Source organism: Dipteris shenzhenensis, chromosome 6, assembly GCF_047967505.1.
Source record: "Dipteris shenzhenensis isolate YYH24624 ecotype China chromosome 6, Dip_SZ_1.0, whole genome shotgun sequence".
Lineage (NCBI taxonomy): Eukaryota > Viridiplantae > Streptophyta > Polypodiopsida > Gleicheniales > Dipteridaceae > Dipteris > Dipteris shenzhenensis.
Window position 1 is genome coordinate 1,235,146 of NC_141601.1, and position 23,356 is coordinate 1,258,501.

At 44.8% G+C, this 23,356-nt stretch overlaps 2 protein-coding genes across 3 annotated transcripts in view; both read right to left on the reverse strand.

Moving 5' to 3' along the window:
• The window catches only part of LOC147900624 (Ubiquitin-like superfamily protein), a 46,084-nt gene extending 35,110 nt beyond the window's left edge, over window positions 1-10,974 (reverse strand). Inside the window, exons 1-4 of the mRNA XM_087376496.1 lie at window positions 10,736-10,974; window positions 10,553-10,646; window positions 7,783-7,891; window positions 7,371-7,423 (exon numbers count right to left, since the gene is read on the reverse strand). Of these exons, the coding sequence (XP_087232622.1) occupies window positions 7,371-7,423; window positions 7,783-7,891; window positions 10,553-10,621 (231 nt within the window). The 5' untranslated portion in view covers window positions 10,622-10,646; window positions 10,736-10,974. The remainder of the gene's footprint in view (window positions 1-7,370; window positions 7,424-7,782; window positions 7,892-10,552; window positions 10,647-10,735) is intronic.
• Window positions 10,975-17,811: 6,837 nt separating this feature from the next.
• On the reverse strand, window positions 17,812-22,723 carry LOC147900625 (uncharacterized). 2 transcript variants are annotated; one of them, XR_015541180.1, is made up of 3 exons: window positions 22,420-22,723; window positions 18,604-18,672; window positions 17,812-18,518 (listed from the first exon to the last, which is right to left on the reverse strand). XR_015541180.1 is itself a non-coding variant. In XM_087376083.1 (3 exons), the coding sequence occupies exons 1-3, from the start codon at window positions 19,091-19,093 to the stop codon at window positions 18,478-18,480; spliced, it is 438 nt and encodes a 145-aa protein (XP_087232209.1). In that variant the 5' UTR covers window positions 19,094-19,260; the 3' UTR covers window positions 17,812-18,477. The 2 variants fall into 2 exon arrangements, 1 of the variants encoding a protein (XP_087232209.1); XM_087376083.1 differs by lacking the exon at window positions 22,420-22,723 and adding an exon at window positions 18,766-19,260.
• Between the last annotated feature and the right edge of the window lie 633 nt (window positions 22,724-23,356).

Genomic DNA, 23,356 nt, shown 5'->3' on the forward strand with positions numbered 1-23,356 from the left:
TTCAAGCTACAACTGCTTGTTAAGTCTAAACGATTTCATTTTAGTCTCTCCCAAACGAGCATCTAAATCTAGCTGACAGGGCAACGCATTATTTAAGATAGAAAGAATTATCGCAATACCAGCAGGCTTCAACTTGGACAAAAACTTCACAAGGTGAAATTTGCATGTCCGCTAATACGGCAGAAGCATATACCTTTTGTTGTCACCCTTGTACTTCTCACAATTTGGTGGCATCCCTTTTTTTTTCAACGAAACCTCAGCGAGGTGGCTTCACAAACTGCCCAATGGTGGCTGCCTTGTAATCTGCTTCAATGGAAGATAACGCAACTGTTTGTTGCTTTTCGCTGCTAAAAATAACTGCACCTAAGCCAAGATGCCCAGTTTACATCAGTAAAGCCATGAAGATCATTATCTTCAGCTTTTGCATAAGAAAGCCCATAATGCATGGTATCTTTTAGACTCGTAGTGGTCGAATATATAAGCTGCCTTTAAGGAGTGGCATCAAAAAGCTGAATCGTCATTCACTGCCATCTTATCACTGCTATGAGTCTTTAATTTAGATCTTTTTTGCATATCATACAACCTATATGCTGTTTGCTCTTTTGCATAACGAACGGAAATGCATTTTACTGATTTTGCATCTAACTTTCTCCTCTTCTCATCTGGAATATGTGCATAATCAATGCTGCCAAAAATCCTGAGATGCTTTCCATTTGCTTTTTGCCAGTAAAGGCCTCCTCGGGTGTCATTCCACTAACCGCTTTTGTTGGTGCTCTATCTACAGCTGTATTTACAGAAAAGTACTTTGGCACATTTTTATCTTTTAAGCATTGCCCCAGTCCATTCCAGAGTTGTTCTATTTTTCATCTCAGCCACTCCAACTTGCTCAAGGGTACATGCTGTTGTATATTTCCTTCAAATGCCACACTTTCTTTAAAAATCAACGAACCATTATCTAATGAGAGAATTTAGATCTTTTTACCAGTCTAATTCTCCACCTATGCTTCGAACATTTTCAAAAATACAATGCATCTAACATGTGTGACACCATATGCACCCAAGTCTTTGAGGACAAATTATCTATGAATTGTTGGAAACGTCACCTCCCCATTTGTAAGCCCCATATGGGGTGAACTTGGTGTCTAAGAGATGGCCACATCATTTAGTGGCACAAAGACACGTGGACATCGAGGACTGGCTAGAGCATGAACTGCGCAAGGATGCTGAGCTGAAAGACTGCAATGACATGGTGCTGACATCAGCAACAGTACAGACTGTCTGCAGCAGGTGTACAGAACTGTGGCAGGTGTTTTCAGGGCCTGCACATGGCCAGGACAGAGGCGGGACTGTTGGTGCAGGAAGGCGCCTGCATGGAGGATATGGAGCGCTTTATGCCCTGGAACAAGGGCTGAAAAAGGGCCCAGGAAAGACCCTTATATAGGGCACTGGTTGGCTGGTAGGTGAAGCTAACCAGTTGGTTTTAGGGCAGACAGAAAGTCGGCCAGGAAGGGGTCTGCCAGTCGGTTTTAGCAGCAGGCCTTGGGGGCCTATAAAAGGAGAGGCCCTAGGCCTCACAATTCATCCAACAGAGGAGCAGCAGGAGCAGCTATACTCACACCCTCAGGCCTACATCCAGGAGGCAGAGGAGACTAGGAGTTGCTGCAGACAGAGTTCATCTAGGGCTGGACCTTGGCTGTCTTCTTGGGCAGCAAGGTGTTTGGATCTGGACAGAAAGTCTACTTACGCTCGAGGTGGAGCACACGGGCTCGAGGCTAGAGATAGCCAGCAAATAAGAGAAGGACCTTGTGGTAAGATCAGAGGTCCACACCATTGGTGGGACTCTGGATCTATCTCTTTTGTATTGTGTCCATAGCTTTGGACGGAAATATATCTGGCTGGTTCATTGTCTATTGATGAGTCTGCACATCTATCCTATGCACATAAGTTTAAGAAGTTTGTGATTCCACACCCCACACCACATTGTGTAAGCTCTTGGGCTATTCTATCGGTCTTCCGCTGTACGTACCCTCTGTTGGTCGATTTCTAACATGGTATCAGAGCCCAAGTAGGAGGCTCACAAGTGTGGGAGCCTGAAGGCAAGGACCTTGCTGAAGGACGACACTGATTCAGAAGCTCTTGGGAATCGACTTCCACGACTGGAGGACAGTGCCCTTGCGAGAAGGAGGGTGACTCACATTCAATCAAGTGCGTTCAAAGTTCTAGTCTACGAAAGGTTGAGTTTGTTCGACTTTGCTGTGTGGTTTAGTAGTAGAGATGTCGATCTCTTCAGCCTCTTCAGCCCTTGCTCTCCCTTCCTCCTCCCCCAGATTTCTTTCTTTCACCATCCCTAACTTTGGAGCGTCTGGGAAACTGGATGGGTCAAATTACCCGATCTGGAAGGTGAAGATCCGGAGTCATTTAGTGGCTTGGAAGCTATCGAAATTGATGACGGGAGTGGAGGTGAAGCTGGAGGATATGGTGGACAGACAGGGGAACATACTCATGGTAGTAGACGGAGAAGAGCTCAAAGCTTGGGAAGATAGAGACGCCCATGCCCTGGCATTGATCATAGGGGCTACGGCGGACTATGTGCTTGCCGACACGTCAGTAGAGGCGTCAGTCACTCTGAAGGATCTGTACAAGACACACAGCACATCCCGAATCTTGCTTCTTCAGTATTAGCTCTACAATCTTGATATGGATGAGGGAGATTCGGTACATAGCCACTTAACGAAGGTCAAGGTGGTAAGGGATCAACTGGCATCAGTTGATCAAAAGGTGGACTCGTGCCATTTGGCCTTGATGGTACTAAGGAGACTACCTCGGAGTTTCAAAAGCTTTGTTACGATTGTGACAGTAGGACAGAGGACCAAACCTTTGACTTTTGAGGAGTTGGGTCCATTACTGCTACAGGAGGAAGCTAGCTCTACAACAACAACAAAGACGAAAAGGTGTTGCTCGCGAAGGAAAGGGCAAGCCTAACGGTGGCAAGTCCAAGAAAGACGACTCTGATGACAAGGACACTTCCAAGAGGAAGCAGGAGAAGAAGTGCTTATATTATGACAACCAGGTAATTTTGCGAAGGACTGCAGAAAGAAGAAGGCAGATCAGAAAAATAGGAAGAAGTCTGACTCAGATTCAGAGGGTGATACAAAAGCCAAAGCAAATGTGGTAACTGAATAGTTGACATCTCCGTGTGTTACTGAGATGCCGACCTAGAAACCACAGTGATGATGTCTGACATTGAGATGTGGGTCGACGAGGAGTCAGATGCCTTTGTGAAGGTAAAGGACAGCATGGAGTGCTTGGTATCTTCCAGGTGCGTGGCTGTTGATACTGACACGAGGGTGGATTCCATGGAGTGCCCTGGGGTTTCATGTTCAGATGGATGTCGTACTTCAGAAGGGGACAGTACAGGATTACACAGGCTATTGGTATATGCTTCGATGAGGTGCATGCTTTGCTTTCAAAGCAAGCACACAAGCAGTACAACGATCTAGTATATACTTGATGTTTTTCGTTTGAGCCTTTATAGAATGCTGTGGAGAGAATCTACTCTTCATTTGTCTAAGGTAATGCGAGTTTGGAAAAAATTGGCCTTCTTCGAAGGCAGAAGGGGAAGTGTGGGTGCTTCTTCAAATCTTAGATGTAGATTGCTGGAGGTGATGGACAAGGTGTACTGAAGCCAAAAGAGTACCTGCTTGAGAGCTCAGTGAGAGTTCATGGTCCAGGTTGTCTAGAGATATTCATTTGTTGCGGATCTTGCCAAAGGAAGGACGGGTTGAAACAGACCCTCAGAGCATGGTGCCTGGAATACTCCAGGTTGTTCACTCATTATGAGGGGGACAACTGGAAGATCGTGACACCTTGATTGCTCGAGCTCGAAGGCGGGAACATGACTGAAGGTGGCGGTGCCAGGAGGTGCTACCAGAGATGGACCTGTGTACCAAGATGGTGTGCGGAAGCGGAACCAGACTTGGTGGAGCAGGAGCCACTGGATGAAAAGCCAGGAAAAGATTTTGACATCAAAATGTTCCAGAGGACTACGACCAGGGAGTTACTGGAGCATTGTCATCAACGTGTTGGCATTGGGCCGAGATGTGTCGGTGAGAGGGGGTGTTGGAAAGGTCACCTCCCCATCTGTAAGCCCCCATATGAGGAGAGCATGGGGGGGGTGAACCTGGTGTCTAAGAGATGGCCACATGGGCAGCATCATGGCTGCCATGAGGGCAGGGATCAGATAGAGAAAAGAGAGAAGAGGTGGTTGCCACAGGAACAGCAGCAAGGCTGTCATGTGGGCAGCACTGTTCAAGACATACCTCAGAGAATAGTGGCGCAAAGACACGTGGACATCAAGGACTGGCTAGAGCATGAACTGCGCAAGGATGCTGAGCTGAAAGACTGCGATGACATGGTGCTGACATCAGCAACAGTACAGACTGTCTGCAGCAGGTGTACAGAACTGTGGCAGGTGTTTTCAGGGCCTGCACATGGCCAGGACAGAGGCGGGACTGTTGGTGCAGGAAGGCACCTGCATGGAGGATATGGAGGGCTTTATGCCCTGGAACAAAGGCTGAAAAAGGGCCCAAGAAAGACCCTTATATAGGGCACTGGTTGGGCTGGTAGGTGCAGCCAACCAGTCGGTTTAGGGCAGACAGAAAGTCGGCCAGGAAGGGGTCTGCCAGTCAGTTTTTGCAGCAGGCCTTGGGGCTATAACTCACAATTCATCCAACGGATCAGCCAAGAGAGGAGCAGCAGGAACAGCTATACTCACACCCTCAGGCCTACATCCAGGAGGCAGAGGAGACTAGGAGTTGCTGCAGACAGAGTTCATCTAGGGCTGGACCTTGGCTGCCTTCTAGGGCAGCAAGGTGTTTGGATCTGGACGGAAAGTCTACTTAACGCTCGAGGTGGAGCACGCGGGCTCGAGTCTAGAGATAGCCGGCAAGGACCTTGTGGTAAGATCAGAGGACCACACCATTGGTGGGAGTCTGGATCTCTCTCTTTTGTATTGTGTCCATAGCTTTGAACGGAAATATATTATTTTGGTGCCTTCTATATCTGGCTGGTTCATTGTCTATTGATGAGTCTGCACATCTATCCTATGCACATAAGTTTAAGAAGTTTGTGATTCCACACCCCGCACCACACTGTGTGAGCTCCTGGGCTATTCTATCAGTCTTTCGCTGTGCATACCCTCTGTTGGTCGATTTCTAACATGAATGTCGTGCTATAACGTAAACCTGACCTCCAAAGGTCCCACAATATCTGTATGCACCAACTCTAGCACATCCTTTGTTCTATGTGCTTGACCTTTTCAAAATGCATCCCTATGTTGCTTTCCACCATTTTAACTTTTCAGCCACATGAGGCACCCCATACACCATCAGTTCGTTGTGTAACTTTTCATGTGACCAAGTCTTTTCATTAGTTTCAGTCAATTGCATTTGTGGTCAAAACGTCAATATACAGTCTCTACATGTTACCCTATCTTACACCTTCTGCAATGACCTTCATATTTTTGTTGACTGTACAGGATTGCACACTGATCAATCTAAAAATCCACTTTCATTGCTGATCTGAAATTTTGACTTACAGATGTCGAATTCAACCATGAATATGTCTGAGGTCACAATAAGGAAATCCAATAGGAATATCACCTATTCCTTTGATCATGAGCTTCATTCCCATGTGTAACTTATGTATCTTCATATGAATATCTGTATTAAAATGAGTGAACCAATCTTTCCTGGGTGTCATACGGCAATGAGGCTGTAGAATCGATTAATCAAGAATCAATATCTGAAGAAAATTGTGAACTTTTTTGGTGTTCTAAAGAGCTTTTAGACATACCTTTTTCGTGTCCCAAATGTGTAGTCTGTGCACCAAGCAATTGCAACCCATATTTGAAATTATTTTTCATCTTTAGGAGTAAAGTTCTTCACCTAAATAACCTCTGAAATAAGTATGCCTATGTCTTCCTCTGCCTCTGCCTCTGTCTCTGTCTTCTTTCCAATTAAGCACTTATATGCTTCCTATTTTCCTCTTGAAGACGTATCCTTATCAATTCTTCAAGCTTAGAAATTGACACTCTGGCAGAGCAAGATGACCCCTGATGATGAGGCAAGTCAAAGAGCTTATTGACCATTGTCTTCACAAGCTGCCCTAGCTGAGCTTAACTGATGTCAGAATTTAAAAACAACTCCTGGCTGAGACCAAAAATAGTATCCGTGAGTATGGAAAATTGAGCATTAACCTCCAACAAAGGCTGGTGGCCAAAAGTTAGAGCTAGGTTAAGAATACTCACTTCACTAAATCCTTCGTGCCTATAGCAAAACTAAATACTCTCAAGACAATGTGTTCTATTGTAGCACAGAATAGCTGGCCCATATTCTAGATGTATGTTAAATCTCCATTTTGAATGGCTATAAAGATGTCTATGTCAAGCAGCTTGAAGGCTTTCTATGTATAGACTTGATATGGCTTGGCACAGACATCAAGAGCATCATATGTCAGGATAGATCAGCATGTTCTTCAGAAAAGGTTAAGAAACAGTTTCGCAGATCCAAATCGCTTTTACTTAAGAAAAGGCACAGAATTGGTGATTGTGGTTCTATATGTTGATGGAATACTCACAACTAGAAATAATGACGCACTTGTGATCACGACAGAAAGATCCTCTCACAAGTAGAACATCTAAATGATATTTTCAAAAAGTTTAACATGGAGGAATGTAAATCTTTGAAAACTCACATGGATGCAAGTGACAAGCTGGCAACGTATGACCTCTCAGCTTCAGTGTATTCCACCTTGTCTAGGCAGCCTCATAAGAGGCCTGACATAGCATATGTAGTGCACAAAGTGAATCAATCTATCAGCAACCACATAAGTTATATTGGAGAGCGTCCAAGAAAATCTTGAGGTATCTAGAGAGTCGCATGCGCTATGGGTTGGTTTATACTAGAGGTGATGATATTGATCTTAATGGTTCTACAGATGTAGACTGGGCTGGTTCAGTTGATGATATTCTCAATTGGACTGGGTGCACTCACTTGGACTAGTAAGGAGCAACAAACTCTTGGGTTGTCCTCCACTGAAAGCAGCTAGCATGGCATTATGTGAAGCAACACCATGGAGCGTTCTTCTCAAAAGAGATTGGGATTCCATATAAGGATTTTACAGCTGTGTTACGTGATAACAGAAGGGGTATATGTCTGGCAACGAATCATATCTTCCATGCACATTGAATTGTCATTTCACTCTAGATGCTAGCAGGGATTGATGCAATTCTAGCACTGGGAACGTGGGAATAAAAAGTGATTAATTTAAAACAAAAATTGCGACAAATCATGCACCTAAAAAGAACATGCCTTTGAATCTTGCCATGTAATTTGGTCCAGCTTTTTGGAATCTTCATCATCCCCTGCAAAAGTTGTTAAGCCAAAATTTTAAGTCTGAGTGGTTGATAGTTCTATGCTTACCAATACTCAAAGCACAAACTCCAGATATTTTTGAAAATATATTTCAGCCCAAAGACAACAAGAAGAGACCATGCATTATGGACATTCCTCAAGAAAAGCAGAACGAAACTTTCGCTCTTGAATAATGCAGCAAAAGAGGCCAAAAATCATGAACTTCAGATGAAAGTACCAAGGGACCAAATTCCAAGGAAACCATTATTACAAAATTATACATAATGTTACACATAGAGCTCTAATAGCGTGTACAATATTCTCTAAAATAACTACAGAAACCAGAATTTTTAAATCTTCCCATAATTACCTGCAATATATACCAGTAGAACCTTCTTTCCAGTTTGGGCAGCCGCAATGGCATCATGTATCTGTCCATTGAAAAACACACCTGATTCTGATGTAGGTCCGTACCCTGGCTGCATTGAACAATACCATTTGAAAACACAACATTTACTGTTTGAGGAAACTTAGTAAAAGTCGAGTCCGCTACTTCTCAAATCCATGGTATGTAATAAAAAGTAAAACGGTTCTTGGGGTTTCTAGAAATCGATACAAATTTCAGTTTTACGAAACTTACGGTTAGAAAAAAATCCCCAGAAACCTCACAGATAGAAGTAATAAAATAGGGAGATAAGGACAGCAAGTTAAGTCCTATTATGTATAGGAGAAGTCATAATCACCCTGGCAATTGATTTCTACCAATAACAGGCACCTTTGAGATTTCCTCAGAGCTTCTGCCCAGAATAGGGGTCCCTTATTCCCTTCTTTACTATGAATCAGGACCAGCAAGTTGTGCCGTTACATATAGGAGAAGACATATTCACCATGGTAAAATGAATTGATTTCTACCAATAACAGACACCTTTTTAGTTTAAGACTTGCCTCAAAGCTTTGGCCTAGTAGTATGCATGCTGCCTCAAGGATGGTTCTCCCTGCTCGAGCTCACCTCCCGCTAGCCTCCTTTCCTCCCCTTCCTCCCTTTGCACTGCCCCCTCCCCTGCCTCCCTTTGTGCCATCTCCTCCCTGCCGTCCTCTCCGTTTTCACTGTCGCGCCTTCCCCTCCTCGCCTCTTCACTCCACATTAGCCTGCTCGCTGATAGCCCACAGGCTTTTTTCTCTACTCTCTGCTCATGGTTGTCGTGACCGGGGCTGGTCACAGGTTCTTTTCTGCCCCCTGCTCTTTTCTGCTGGTTTGAACCACCTTTGTGCCACCAATTGCTGGCTTCCGGGCTGAAGCAAGGCTTTCCTTGCGTTGTTTTGGCTGCCACCTCCACCCCCGTGCCAATTCTTTTTCCTCTTTTCAAGCTGCCTTTGACAGCCCACGAAGGCCTTTTCCGGTTATTTGCCCCCTCCCCCCTTTTTTTCTTCTTTCCATTCCTCCTTCCCTCCTATTCCCTCCCTCCCTTCGTCCCTTCTTCTTGCCTTTCCCTTTGAGGCTGCCTTAACAGCCAAGCCTTCCTTTCCACCCTCCGCCTTTTCCCCCTTTTCTTTTCTCTGCTACAGGAGCAGCTCTTGTTCTTGGTGATTGCTTTTTTCTAGTCTGCCTCTCATGGCAGCTCCCACGAGGCCCCCAACAGCCCCCCTCCCTTAGGAGGAGTAGAACAGCACGGGCCCCTTAAGACAACCTCCAACACTTGTGGGAGAGGTCTTTTCTTATCTTCTTGCTGACCCTGTCAGGGTTCGTAGTCAACTGAGCAGACCACATCCATGCCAGGTGTAGGAGAGGCGCTCCCCATGGTCCCCCCATTACCATCATCCATCTCCCCCTCCTCCCTCGCCCCCAAACCCCCTCCCCCTTCCACCCCAACCCTCAGTCGCCCCACCACCTTCCCTTCTCCCCCCGGCCCACACATCCTCTCCCCCCCTGCCACCTCCCGCCCCAACAACGGATCTGGTGATCACCTCACCCCCCGCCCCAATTGTCCCTTCCTCTCCCCCTCCTCACCCCCTTAAGCTTCGACTTCCCCGTCTCCCCTCCGTGGCTCGTAGCGTCCACTATTTCCTAGGCACTCTCACCAGATCTCAACTTCCTCGTCACAATCCCAGCATACCTGTTCACCGGGCTGGGTCACGGCTCCCCCAATGCCAACACAGGAAACTCCCACCTTTTTCTCTTGGTCCCTCGGGCCGAAGCCTTGCCTAAGGCAGCCCCTTCCAAGGAATTCTAGGCAGTTAGAACCTTGGAACTATCTCAATCTCTCAGATGATTACCCCATCGCACTGGAGATCTTGATCTTGCAGCCTCACAAAGGGGGATCTATTGGAGCAATTAGGAGCTCTTCTTGTCCCTCCGTCAAGTCAAGAGCTGGCTGCTTATTAAAACAGCATGAGACGGTTCGGTTATGAGTTCTGAATTGAAATCAAATGGTCCGGTTGCTTTGCATAGTAGCTTTTTCTAGAATTTTAATTTTGCAACCACTGAAGAGGAGCGATGGACCCACCTTCTCTTCGACTTTATAATGTGTGGATCAGATGTTCTGCGGCAGTGGTCAGATTCGCTCGGACCCCATGAGATTTTAGAGATGACCACCTCATTCTATCGATAGCTTTTTCAAACGAAGGAGTTCCCTCGGGTACTTGCAGCCGGGAGGTAGTTTGGATGCACATTCCTTCAGTGGTGACACTACATCAGTACGCATGTGGATCCCGTTTCATATATGAGGAGCTCTTGGAGGCCCTCCTGCCCCTCACATGTCCATTTTCAAGTGCTTTTTGGGAGTTCATTCATGCTCCTACGCGGTTGTCCTTCCAGGACCTCTCGTAGTGAATTCTCCTGTGTAATTTGTGCGTCATTCATTGTTGTCGCTTATCATCTTCCCTTAACATCATATACTGACCCAAATGCCTATGTCTATGGCTTCTGAGAAATTTAACTACGTCTCCATAAATCTTATAACAATTCTTTTACTAACCTGGACAATAAACCTCCCATTAAAAAGCAGGAAAATAAATCGACAACAGGAGATACATAATGCCACAGGCATGTAAACACAATGTCCAAATCGTCACTTGATAGAGAGAATTCCAAACGGAGGGCGCTTATTCAGGTATTTGTAATATTGATAATATAAACAAACCTGACATTCGCTCCCATCGTTAGCTTCTGTATCTTCTTGGCTTGATGGCAAACGTGGAGCATCCGCCATTTTTGTCAATAATTCTTTGAATACACTGCACAAAAGCGGTACAAGAGTAATAATTTATCATAACTCGTCATCGTCGATACTAGCAAATCATAAAGAGTGATAAGAAGGGCTCACCTTCTGAGATGGACTAGGCAGATGTAGCAGATTGATCTGGAATCGGGTGCCCAGCCCGTAAATACAAACCCCGGTGCGGACCGGACCTTCACAGAGAACAGCTGACAATTTTGTAATTATATAGTCAGTCTAATCGACTCAAGTAGAGTTGATCTCGCTCTCTGAAACTTCCGTTTGCGTACTCTTAAGTAATTGCAAAACATCAAGCCTTCACTTATAAATGGATGCTCCGTTAAGGCTTTATATAGTTTTGTTTGTAAAATCTTTTAACTTTGCTCATCTATTTCCAGTAGGAAAATGCCATGCGAAAAAAACCCCATTGGAATAGCATTAAACAAGGTGTATTACATTGAACATGCCTGCCCTTCTGGAGATGCGGTCCGTGTTGTTTGTGTGTTCAAGAACTTGGTGTGATGATGCTGTCCAAGAGCGAGTGGTCAGACCAGTAAATGTAGTTGCAACCGTGCGCAGCGTTGATGAAATGTGGTCTAAGATGGAACCATGCACTGTTGTTAGTTGTGTGATTAGTTGTTCCATGCCCTTGGCTACCATGAATTGTTGTAGCGTCTAAAGTGCGCGGCTTGGCTTGGCGAAGCAAATGTTGAAGTCACCTACTATGTACGTGCTAGTGTTTGGCTAAGTACGGTCAAGCAGGTACAATAGGGCATCAAGGAGATTGCTTGCAAGCGCGGTGGGTGACTTGTACACATTGATGACCGCGATGGTGTTACACCTTGCGACCTCGAATGTGGTTAGCAAACATTCAACACTTGCCTTGCTGCAGTTAATTTTTTGTAGCAACAAGCAATTGTCCTTGAAGAAAGTTGCAATGCCAAGCGTTCCTTCGCCATCCATGAGGTTGAAGCCCTTGATTGTTGCTTTGTTCCATTGTTTTTCATGAAGTTCTTGCAAGCACAAGATAGACACAGGCATGATACTAGGTGCTGACAATATGTCGTGACTATGTCTTGCAAATGATCTTGGTGTTTAGTGATTGTAGGGAGTGTGTTGCGCTTCCATTGCAGCTGAAGTCAATTTGGCGGGGATGCCATAAGCGTGAAGCGCGCAGTCGCTCTAGCTCCTCAAGGATGGAGTTGTAAACCTTGACATGTTTTTCTTGCAAATGTTGTAAAATGTATAAGTTGCTAGGGTCTCGGACACTGGATAGTGCTGTGTACACCAGACCATGCACTTTTATTCCTGATGGGTTGAATGTGAGGCATTTCATGGTGAGCCCTCGTGCGCGGTGGATTGTGGGAGCAGCAACTACCTAGATCGAGAATTGGTACCTACAAATAGTATTGAGGTGGTTTCTCCCAAATCAGAATTCACGTGCAATTTGCAGGATGGGGATCCAAGAGCTGGGTGTTTCTTTTTGGAAGAGGAAGTGGTACTTTAATCGTGTACGCTTGCCTATGATCGAGTTTGTGAATTCAATCCAAGCAACAGGAGGATTTGTTTGGATTGTTGCGTCTCTGAAGACTGCATCAACGCTGTACACAAGACCATTCGGTATGTCAAGGTTGCCTCCACACATTTCGCAATCATGCCAGATTTGAGGAGTAGCTCTTTGTGCAACCCGCCAGTCAGCTTCAAGTCTGGTGGAATTCAAACCATTTTGCTACATGTTCTATGCATGATGTCTCTCACTTCAATGCGATACGATTTCGTTGGCAATGCTGTGAAGATGTCTTGGTTGTGGGCATCTTTCGCTGCGTTTGTGTAGAGAAAAGGTAGGGGGTGTCGTGTTTATTGTGAAATTGTTGACAGTAGAGGTTGTTGATTAGAGCGATGTCGGCAGGCGTGTGTGTACCTACACGTAACTGATTCAACTGCTCAAGAAAGTCAACGCGTTGTTACCACATGGGCATATCAAGTAGTACATGACATTGTTCTGCCAAGTCAAAGGAGTTGCGGCTAGCATTGAAGGCTTAGAGGAGAATATCCAATTATCTTTTGTTGGGCTGACCTGGCATAAGTCTTCAGACAACAGTATGTCGACCCCTCCAAATGGCTCCAAATGGTTGTGTTTTATTTTGCGCATTCGCATGTCAGCTGCAAGAAATGTGTTTTGACCTATCTACAAAACCTCATCGAAAACGATTAGTTGAACGTCTTTGTACATCTGGGATATCATCTCAACTTTCTCAGTTGAAAGGCTCTTGTATGTTGATGCAAGCAAAGGCAAATGCAGGGCTGCGTGTATTGTTGTGCCCCCTATGTTGTATGCTACTTTACCAGTGTACACCAAAAGCAAGACTCTTGGAAGACCAACATCAGAGAAGAATTCGTGAGCGTAGTGATGTTGCAATGCTTGCACTAAGAGCAATAGTGCGAAAGTCTTTCCAATACCAGCATTTCCTAACAAGAATAAGAACAGTGGCTCGTTTGGGTCCGATCATTTTTTAAGCATGGAGAAAGCGTTGCTTAGTGTTCAATTTGCAGAGCTCGTGGAAGTAGTCTTCGTTTGACATGGAAATGAAAGTGAACTCTGTTGCACTTTGCTGTTGTGATGGCTTCACTCCGAGTCGAAGTTCTTTGTTTAAGTCAAAGTCATCAGCAATAGCTGGAAGATTGTCATCTATTGTCGTGGGCATCAAGTTTGTTCTTATGTTATGATTTTCAGGTACTAGGACACCTCTATTGAACTTGTTAAAGTTCTTGTCGATTGTTTGTTTTCCACTTGCAAGCATGTCATGCCATGTGGGAAAAGCTTCACTTATGACATGTTCATCGTGCATGAATGGAAGGTACAATAAACAAAGTTCTCTGTAGTAGTTTTCAGCGTCCTTGTTCATGCTGTAGTTCTTGAATCGAATGACCTTCTATCGCTTGCGTTTTTTTACAGTATGGCCAAACGTCGTGTACCTTGTAGCAAACTCTGCCAAGCAAAGGTTGTGCAGTTCATTGGGTCTCTTTTTATATTTTCCTATGATGTCTGCAAAGAAAATGTCAGTGCTCAGGTGGGTCCATTTTTTCAAGCTGGAAGCATTGTTTCAATAGTAGCGTCCGTTCTTCAGCAGGGTTTATGTTCACATAGCAAAATTATATTGTCATACTAGTTAATGGGAAGGACAGACACAAATACACTGCTTGTTGCGAGTTGATGTGCTCTGTATTCAAAATTACATTACTGATCTTTCGGATGTGCTTGTTCGCTGGAGCGCCATCTCGCAAGCATTGAGACAATGCTTCGTTCATTGCATTTGCAGTGGCATGGTCGACCTTGGTCATGTACGAAGTGCAGTATGACGCTGCACCGTGTGGGTTCATTACGAATTTGATATCATTGTTGGCCTCCCACAGTCTAGAGATAGTGATGTTGAAATTGTTCGTGTAAATGTCATTGGGGTGCCTTCACAAGAAGATTGACGGTTGTGTAATAGTTGCGAGTAGGGCGAGGATGTAATCTTCTTCTGTCAATGTGAGATTGTCAAAGTCCAGTGCTTGAATTGCTCCTTCGTTGAGCAGCTTACTGATTGCTTTGTAGCTCAATTTGTGTTTGTTGATGTCTGTTGATTCGTCAAGGGTGTGCAACACTCTTTTTGATAGCATGGGAGGGCTTGGGAAGTTGAAACGACAAGAATCTCCTCTTTTTCGACATGTTTTTCTATGCTTGTGCCTCTGAATTTCCTTATTTTCGAGCGCAAGCAATGAGATATCAGTGCACACGTACTTGTCAATGAAAGCCTCAATGTTAGAGTCAAGGGTGGTCCCAAAAACAGGTGCATCCTTGATCCACAAGAGGCCATGATCATGCTGGCTTCCTCTATTTTGGAACTCGGTCACAAAGAAAAAGTCAATGACTTTGCCCAGGATTGTTGCGTCTTGTTTAAGCAAGCGCTTCATTGCTTGGAGCCTGTGGACATAGTACCTTGCTTGTTACGGGGTCATTACATATGAGTGTGCGCAAATTGATAGTGGGCACATTTGCATTCTGCTTGTTAGGAGTTCGTCTCACCTTGTGCAAGCATGAGACCAAAGGCTTCCAGTTTTTCTTTGTGGCTGAGAAAGTAAAAAAGAATGTTGGGGAGCCCAGTTGCCTGCTGACCATGGTGAAGAGGTTCTTCTTGAGCTTGTGCTTGTAGTTAGATTAAGTGAGCAGACATGCAAAGTCACGAAAATGAATGTGCGAGTGCAAGAGCTACTCGATGTTTGTGTTTTGCACTACATCCTTTGCTTGTATTCTTTGCCCTTGCAACTAGCCTTTTTGCATCCAGACCCTAGATAACGACAACACTTGGGCAACGAGCACTTTCATTGTCTTGAAGAACAAGTTTCTTATTGACATTGCAAATCGCATGTCCTTGTTTGTCAACTCGCAGCGAGCAATGTCTTGGTAAGATGTTCGTTCTAGCAACTTGTAGTGTCGTGGTTGTCCCTAGAAAATTGTCGGGAAGGTGAGCTCTTGACAGTGCTTGTCTCCGAAAATGCTCAGTGGATTGAATCCCTCCAATGGGGCAATGTTTATTGTCTTGTCTTGAAAGTCCACCACTTGCTGTGTTGTATAAATCTCGTGCACTAGGGTGTCTGTTTGAATGTCGTCTTCATGCTCTACAGTGAAGTTTTCATTGACTGGCCCTGGAATTGTTTCTGCTATGACAGCACCAATGTGGGCCGCCCATTCATTGTTCAGTGAGACATTGTGTTGATTGTATAGTGGTGTGTCAAGAAACTTAGTCAACACTTTGAATGTGAGGGTGGGGCAAGGCCACTCATGTAGATGTGATTATACTCTAGTTTGCATTTCAGTGTTGACTATCACTATTGAGTTGTCATCGAGAAAGCGTGGCAAGACATGTTGTGCTCGTCCATGAGCAATGTCTTCAGCTGTGTGACATTGCTACAGTATCTGTGAACAACGTATGTCCCTGAAGAGTTCCGACATGCAAGCTCAAATGGACATTGGAAAATCTGACTTGCACGATTAAGGTAATCGTGTAGCAAAGCACGCGAGTTTGAGCTTGTTTGAAGAATGAGAGCAACATGGTCAAGATAGGACTTTTGTGGAAACATCAAACATGAGTCTGAAAGAAATTCTCTCCAAGTAGATGCTAAACATGTCAAAGATAAGAATATAGAATTACACAATGATTGCAACAATGCCTCGTATGTATGTCTTGGAAAGAAGTCAAGCAAACACAGCACAATGTCATGATTGCTTGGGTGTGTTGTCTTGAAAGATGCGTGTTTTCGCTTGTCGAAAACTTCCATGTCAAATTGTTCATCCATGGGACAAATGATAGGTTCTCTCTCTTTTTTCTACTGCGAGTCCAAACAATAGAAAGATCGACATTCAATTTGGATATAGAAGAAACACAACCATACTATTGCAAATATCAAGCAAGTACAACAGCCTCTCTACATGTTTGACTCGAACGCAACCAAATGACCAGAGCTGTTAATTGTGAAGCTTCCAACAGGCTTGATGCCAAGTAGCATCGAGCGTATGTTCAGCACACTTTCAGTGTACAAGTCAAGAAAAGGCACTTGGAAACGAAGCAAAGTGTCCACTTGCATGCCACGGATCTGACACATGCACCATCGCAAGCATAGATACGCCCTTTCAAGAGAGGAACCATCGAGATGAATTGGATGGAGTTGCAAGTGAAGCAGAAGGGACGTCTTGGGTCACGGTTGACACGCGTGCTACCACAAGCACCACATTGGAGCTCCACAAGTTGTGCATTGAGGTTCACGAAGAAGTGTTCATGCCTAAGACCTAGGAAGTGGCAAAGAAGAAATATTAGTGAAGGAGCTAATGCAAGACATCAATTCGAGTCAATGCGAGCTTACTCTTTGTCCATGTCCAAAATGCTGTAGTCGTAGAAGCCCAAAGTTTTATTCACTATCATGAAGGAAATATTTCAGAGTGTGTACATCACAATCCTATCCTCATTGTACTCTTACACCAAACGTGTGAGAATGTTTTTGCGCTCACGTACAAATGTGAGCTACCACAGGGACAAAGAAGTAAGACGGTATTGTTGGAAGTTGGCACGAGGCTGTCAAAAAGCCAAATCTATCTAGGGTGAGTTACTTACAACAGAACGGTCTTCATCACATGGCCCATCTACAACAATCACTTGATCTACCGCAGCACCGTCTCCGTCAACCTTTATGATGACAATACTTATTGTGCCCATGACCGTTGATATCAAGCCTAGTTTCTTCCTCAGAGTCCAAGTTGCATTCCGTGCAAGCTCTGCTATTGTTGTCTCATTCACGAAATGAATGGTGCCCTCAAATTCCTCCCCCTTCACTACAAGTGTGGTTACGTCTACATACAAGGAGAAGTATGCGCTCCCTCCTTTGTCTGTGCTCTTGTTGCTAAGACTCAAGAATGAGCACGTCCTTGTATTGTTGAACAAAAGAGTGGGGAACAACTAGAGTGATTGTCTCGCAATTGTGCCATTCAATGAAGTCCGCACATATTCATGTCTCACAATTGGCATTCTTTGCCTTCAATGTGCCGTACTTCACAAGGAGCTTGCCTTCAAAGGCGAACCTATGCGTGATCACATCTATGATTTCACTAATATGCAATACAAGCAAGGCATTCGCACCCACTGTGAACTTCCCATCTGTGGTGACTAGAGCTTTATGGTCTATTCCTACATCTTTTCCTGAGTTGGAAGTTGCCTCATTTGCATCCAGGGGTTCCCCTAACTCATTGCATGTTGTTTTCTTAGTGGATGTTGCTTTGCTTGCTATAGTAACCGACACAATGTTTGGTTTAAAGAGACATGCTACTTGGAATATGAATGTTATTCATTTTCATGGAGAGTTTAGTTGTTCCCAATCAATATTCCTTGTGGTTGTGCTTGTTAATAACAATACATTGGAAGGACCTTTGGTTGTTGAGTTGAAAAGTCTAATTAGCCACAAGAGAGGACGCCACTGACAATTTAATATAATTCAAAACGTGCTTTGAAACTTTCTTAACTTCAACCACTCATGCAAACCACAACAAGCCCAACCAAATAGCACTTCCATTACACGTTGCCACTCACAAAAAAGGCGACTAAGTCCACCTCTGCTTCATTAAACAAACTACAACGAGTAGCATTCTCTCTGCATTCGGGTTGCTAAAAACCCAAACCATACTCAATAAAGGAAGACTTTCAATTATGTTGACAGTCCATGTGGAAGAACCAAACGAAATTTCTAATGAAAACAACAACCATGTATTGTTTTAGAGCAGAGAACGGAATATTGGATTAAATTGACACCGCATCTGCAACAAGAAAACCAAGCAATTGTTTCAGAGCAGATGGTGCAGCTAACCGAAATCAACGAACGACGCCCCATCTGCTATAAGTGAACTATAATAAGGACGAATTGTTTGCCAACAGAGGGTTCAACCATCCACAACTGCGATGTCACAATGGATGAACTATTTGCCAATAGAGGGTTCAACAAAGGGTTTGACCATCCACAACTTCGGACGTCACAATTCGCAGTCGATTGTAACCGACGGAATAACAGAGATTCAACCCACGCACTGAACCATGAATAATTGTCAACGAAGCTTCTGATTTCACCTACAAGCAAAATCATAATAAAGACACCTGTCATCCCACCTTCTGCATGCGCTTCACGTGCCACTGCCTGAAATGCCTTTCGTAGTGAACACTTCGTCTCTTTCTTGATCGTTGAACTCTTCAGGAGCTCTGATTATTTCGGAGCTCTAACACCTGATGATAGCAGTAACGGAGCGCTAAAGGTTGCCGGTCCAACTTTCAAATCTTTGTTGTCGTCAGAGCAGGGCGCACAACTCCATCTGCGCATGCACGATGATGAAATATTGAAAATCGCGACTCACTTCCCCAAAAATTGGCACAGAGCACAAGTTGATGAAGCGGTACCCTTTATAGACGACATCACATCGTCGTCGGTCTCTGCTGTGGCTTTGCCAGAGGCATGCTTCACCATCTCTACAAAAGACCACAACAACTTCTAAATCAGAAACGGAGAACAGAAAGAAGCAGAATTAAAATGAATCGAAACAAAGGAGATGAAAGATAAACCCCTATGGAAAGTGTTCTCTCCAGTGTCCATCGACTGCGGTGAATCGTGCCCTCCCTCCACCGAATGAGCAGCAAGATCGTTTTCACCAGTAAATTCACTCTGAGCCATACTTCTAGCAAGAGCAACACGACACACCAAAACGCATAATGCACTGCAAATCGACGCAAGTGCTCTCTTATAGGCCACGAACGCATGCAAGGCCTTCCTCAGAATAACCTTGCATGCATGGTGCCTTTGTACATATCCCGAGCGAATCAAGGGCTTCATGTGCTCCACAGTCAGGGAATCCACCATGTTGGCGACGATCAATGAAATAATCGGAAGCATCTTCGCATTTGAAGGCTTTGCAGGCGCTGTACGTTGAACGGCACTTGCAAAAACAGATGTGAAGAAAACCCACGAGTCTATTTTCTCCTTACCATTCTTACCCTTGTCCTTTTGCTTGGGACATGGTGGCTTACCGTCTCATGTGGCTGTGAGCATCAGTCGATCGTCATCAGTTCACTGGTGATTTTTACCATTGAACCAATATAATGATTAATCATGTCCAAACTTGGCACAAGTGTTGCAATACTTTAGTTTTGCATTCCTCTTCTAAGTGTCCACCCTTGAACACTTGTTATACACCATTTCTCATTGTTGCTTGGTTTCCCTCAAATGCCCAATTCTTTTAAGGCTTTCTTCAGCCTAGTTTTTAGCTTATCTTTCTTTGCTGCTGGCATCTCGTCAGTGTCACTCTCAGCATCTTACTACTTTGCTTTGTTCTTCAAGCCTTCACTCTTCTCTAGAGCAACCACTCAGTCTAGCAATTCTTCATAATTCCTAGTCGCATTGACTACCTCCGGTTTGCGCACAACTACTTGGGTACAAGTTGTGATCAACTAGCCTTACAAGACTTGGCATCTGGAACAATGCTTAGCTGACTAATAAGAGCTTGCATCCTAGGTACAAAGTCTTGGACACACTCTCCTTTATTTTTCTTCAACTCACTTAACATCGTTTGAACATCTTCTTCATTGATTTCTTGCCTGAACCTTCGCAAAAATGCTTCAGACATTGCATACCAATCGAGAAAATATCCAAGTGAAAACCGGTTGAACCACCTCTGGGAATGTAATGATCATCTTTTATGAACCCCAATCATGGAGTACTTTGCACCCTTAAGCCAAGGTCATCCCAATACTATTGGATATGCATGTGCTCCATGGCAATCACAATAAAAGTAACTATATAATAGATTTTGCCTGTATAGATGACAACATCTTGTAGCATACCTTTTGAGTCACCTGATCATTGATCTCCATGGAGTACTTTGCACTCTTAAGCCACGGTCATCCAAATAGTATTGCTCCATGGCAATCATAATAAAACTAACTTTATAATAGATTCTACCTATAGAGATGACAACATCTTGTAGCATACCTTTTGGGTCAACTCGTCATTGATCTGCCATGCGTACTTGGAAAGGTGATGGCTTGTAAGACTTGAACTTCAGCAATTTCTTCTGAAATGATGTCCACTTCAGAACCACCATCTAGTGTCACCCCCAATATAGTTTGTTTCTTAACCTTGATGGTGGTTAGTGGCACTTTCTCATCAACTACTATTGGGGTGTATAGTGGCTAAGGAATCTACCTCTTTTGGTTGCTCGAATGATTCTTTGATATGGTGAGCAAAGAAGTCCTTTGTCCTTATCCCCTACATGTTGAGGAGCTAGCTCTATATAGCTTCCAAACCTACCTAGTGAGACATCGAGTAAAGAAGGTTTGCTTATGATTCAAATCTTTTACAACTTCATCCTCAATGAACAAACTAGTCTCTAAGCACGAAAGACAATGCGTTGTTGAATCTAAGTTTAGCCAATATAGATGAGGTTACCATTTGGCCACTTGCAAACCAAGGTGAGGAGAGTGCCACGTGTTTAAAGATAGGATCCTCTAGAATCTAAAAGGATTCCATCAAAGATTTTGATTCTATTGCCCGCTTGCTTTGTTTGGTGGAGGCGCTAGCGCTTCCAGCACCAGGTGGAGCAGGCCATCGAGGGCCCGGGAAGAGGGTGAACAAGGAAACGAGGATATGGAGCAAGAGCAGGAACAGAGATAGGGACAGGGATATGATGGCAACGGCCAAGAGCAAGAACAACAACCGAGTAACAAATTGGGTAAAACGAGAAGGCACAGGAAGAGCAGATGGATAAGGGTGCTGAAGAGGCACAAGTAAAGACACCAGAGGGGAACAACGATGAGGGCACCTCCAAACAACAGACCCAGGCATAAACACCAGAGGGGAACGGAAACAAGGGCACCTCCAAGGAGCTAGAGAAAGAAGGAAACCCGGAGGGGATTCAAGAATAGTGGAAGAGCACCTTCAAGGTCAAAGATCTACCAACGGGGCCGAAGAATACCCGAGCAGACGGAAGAGGAGGCTGTGCCCAAAGAGTGAAGGGAGGAAGCTGCAAAGGGAGCGGACAAGGGAAATACCGAGCAACCCTCATAGAAGCCAGTCGAGAAGCAACTCGAGCAGCAGAATGGTGGTAGAACTCAGGCCACCGGCATTACTTTTCCTTTGCCTCCCTCTCCTCTACAAAGCCTGCCCCGTGTAGAGCCATTTCCCCTTGATCCACTGTTAATTCGGAATGATCATCAAGAATGGGTTGCAGCCTGCCACCGAGTCCCAATGGCAACTCTTAAGGGAGAATATGGTGCACATGGCACTGGCCTTGGATTTCTCGGCCAACCACTGGCTCCCTCTCTAGCTATTGAAACATAATCTTTTCCTACAGACACGGTACTACGAGGAGATGATGCAGTTCTTCGAGGAGCAGACAGCCAGCTTGAGGCGGAGGCCGATTTGATTACAAAATGTAAGAGTCTCTTAGAACAACTGGACAGCAAGGGGGAAGTAAATGACGAGATAGTCTAAAACTACTCCCAGCTGCAACAAGCCCATACCGAGAGCTCAAGGTGAACTTTGGCAATCTCAAATGCGAAGTTGACAGACTTAAGAATGTCGTTGCCAAGTCCAAGAGTGAGCTCATGGCTATTGTAGGGAAGAATATCCACCTGTGGTACGCGTTTGAGGATCGCACACCAAAAGGTTGACAGACAGCTCTATCAGGCGGCCCAGGACAAAATAGAGGTGCTCGGAATTGTTGCTGATGGTGAAACTCTAAGGGAGGAGTATGTGTGGCTCAAGAAGGAGTTGAAGCGGTATACCCAACTGCCATCGCTCATTTGTCTCCTCCAGGCTCCCGATGAGCATCCCTATAAGCTGCCCCGAAGACAGCCACTAGACTAGGATGGTTTGGATGGTCAGGCTGGCGTGTATGAACTTTCACAGCCAAGCAACCATGTGGGTACCTTGGAACCAAGCCGGCTAAAGGTGGAGGTACCTCACAGACTAAGGCAGCAGAGGAAATCACGGCCTAGTCTTTAATCTAGTAGGCCGAGCAGAGTGCAGGATCATGGCTACATAGTCTTGCTACAATTTTGAAGATGTTGTACTTCAAGTCAAAATTTTGGCAGACACAAGCGAGGTGGGAGCGTAGACCGCACAGGTTTTGGATGCTGAACCCATTTTGCCGAGGCAAGTTCTCCCTGTAGCTATCCTAGCTCTGAAATTTTTGCACCGAGTTTCGGGTTGGAAGGAGATACCTATTCAATATTAGGTCTAGCAACAGATGGAGGAAGTTGAGATCCTTGCTCCTCCACAATCCATACATCAAGGTATACTTGGCCCGTGCCGCCCGTAATATCAGTCTACAACTGGGCTATCATAGCTTTCAACCATTTTGTCGAACAACACGCTTGACGCCAACACAATATTTTCAAGGTAGAGCGCCGATTGATTGTTGATCGGATCCATTCAATTTCCCAAGCCTACAATGCCCGAACTCCCTCATATTACTCCAAAATTTTGAGAGAACTCAAGAAACTCCTTAGTAGCCATGTTACAGAAGTAAAGACGATGCACAACAATGTACACGACTTATGTAAGGATCTGCTTACTAAGTGGCAGGAGAGGGTGACCCCAGTCCAGCGGTATACTACAAATTTTGAGATGGAATTTGGCATCACCAAGCCACATGAAGATCCAGTTGGCTGAGGCGCGTCGACATTCATGGCCTCCCAGAGGACGACAAAGTTTTGAATACAAGTACCCAACACTTCCGTCCTAAGCGTCAACATATGAAAGTGTCCCCTCCAATTAGCCAACTCACCCCAACCCACCACTTTGAAGAGGCCATCATTCATGGGCGACCCCGTGGCTTCAACCCAAGCGAGAGCAACGGCAGCGACTGGTTCTGTCAAGTCCGTGAGGCCATGGTTAAGGGTAGCCGAGGCAACATGTTAGCCCTCAGGTCATGCTAACACACCAGAGTTCAAGTGCACTCACCGAATACTGACCTACTCCGAAGCGGTGGAGTCTTGGACTGAGCACCATTTTGCATCAAGGTGCAGGAGATTGCAGCATTCCCACCAGTCAACGAAAACGGCATGACACACCGAGCGCTACTACACTTAGAAGGCAATTTTGCGTAGTTAGGTGTGATGTAGTTGTAACAAAAAGTAGAGAAGAGACAAGAGACTA

Coding starts and splice junctions, on each gene's coding strand:
- LOC147900625 (XM_087376083.1), bottom strand. CDS start 19,093: ATGCTTCCGATTATTTCATTGATCGTCGCCAACATGGTGGATTCCCTG. Junction 18,673..18,765: donor AGAGAACACTTTCCATAGGG/GTTTATCTTTCA, acceptor GGTCTTTTGTAG/AGATGGTGAAGCATGCCTCT. Junction 18,519..18,603: donor TGTGATGTCGTCTATAAAGG/GTACCGCTTCAT, acceptor GTGCATGCGCAG/ATGGAGTTGTGCGCCCTGCT.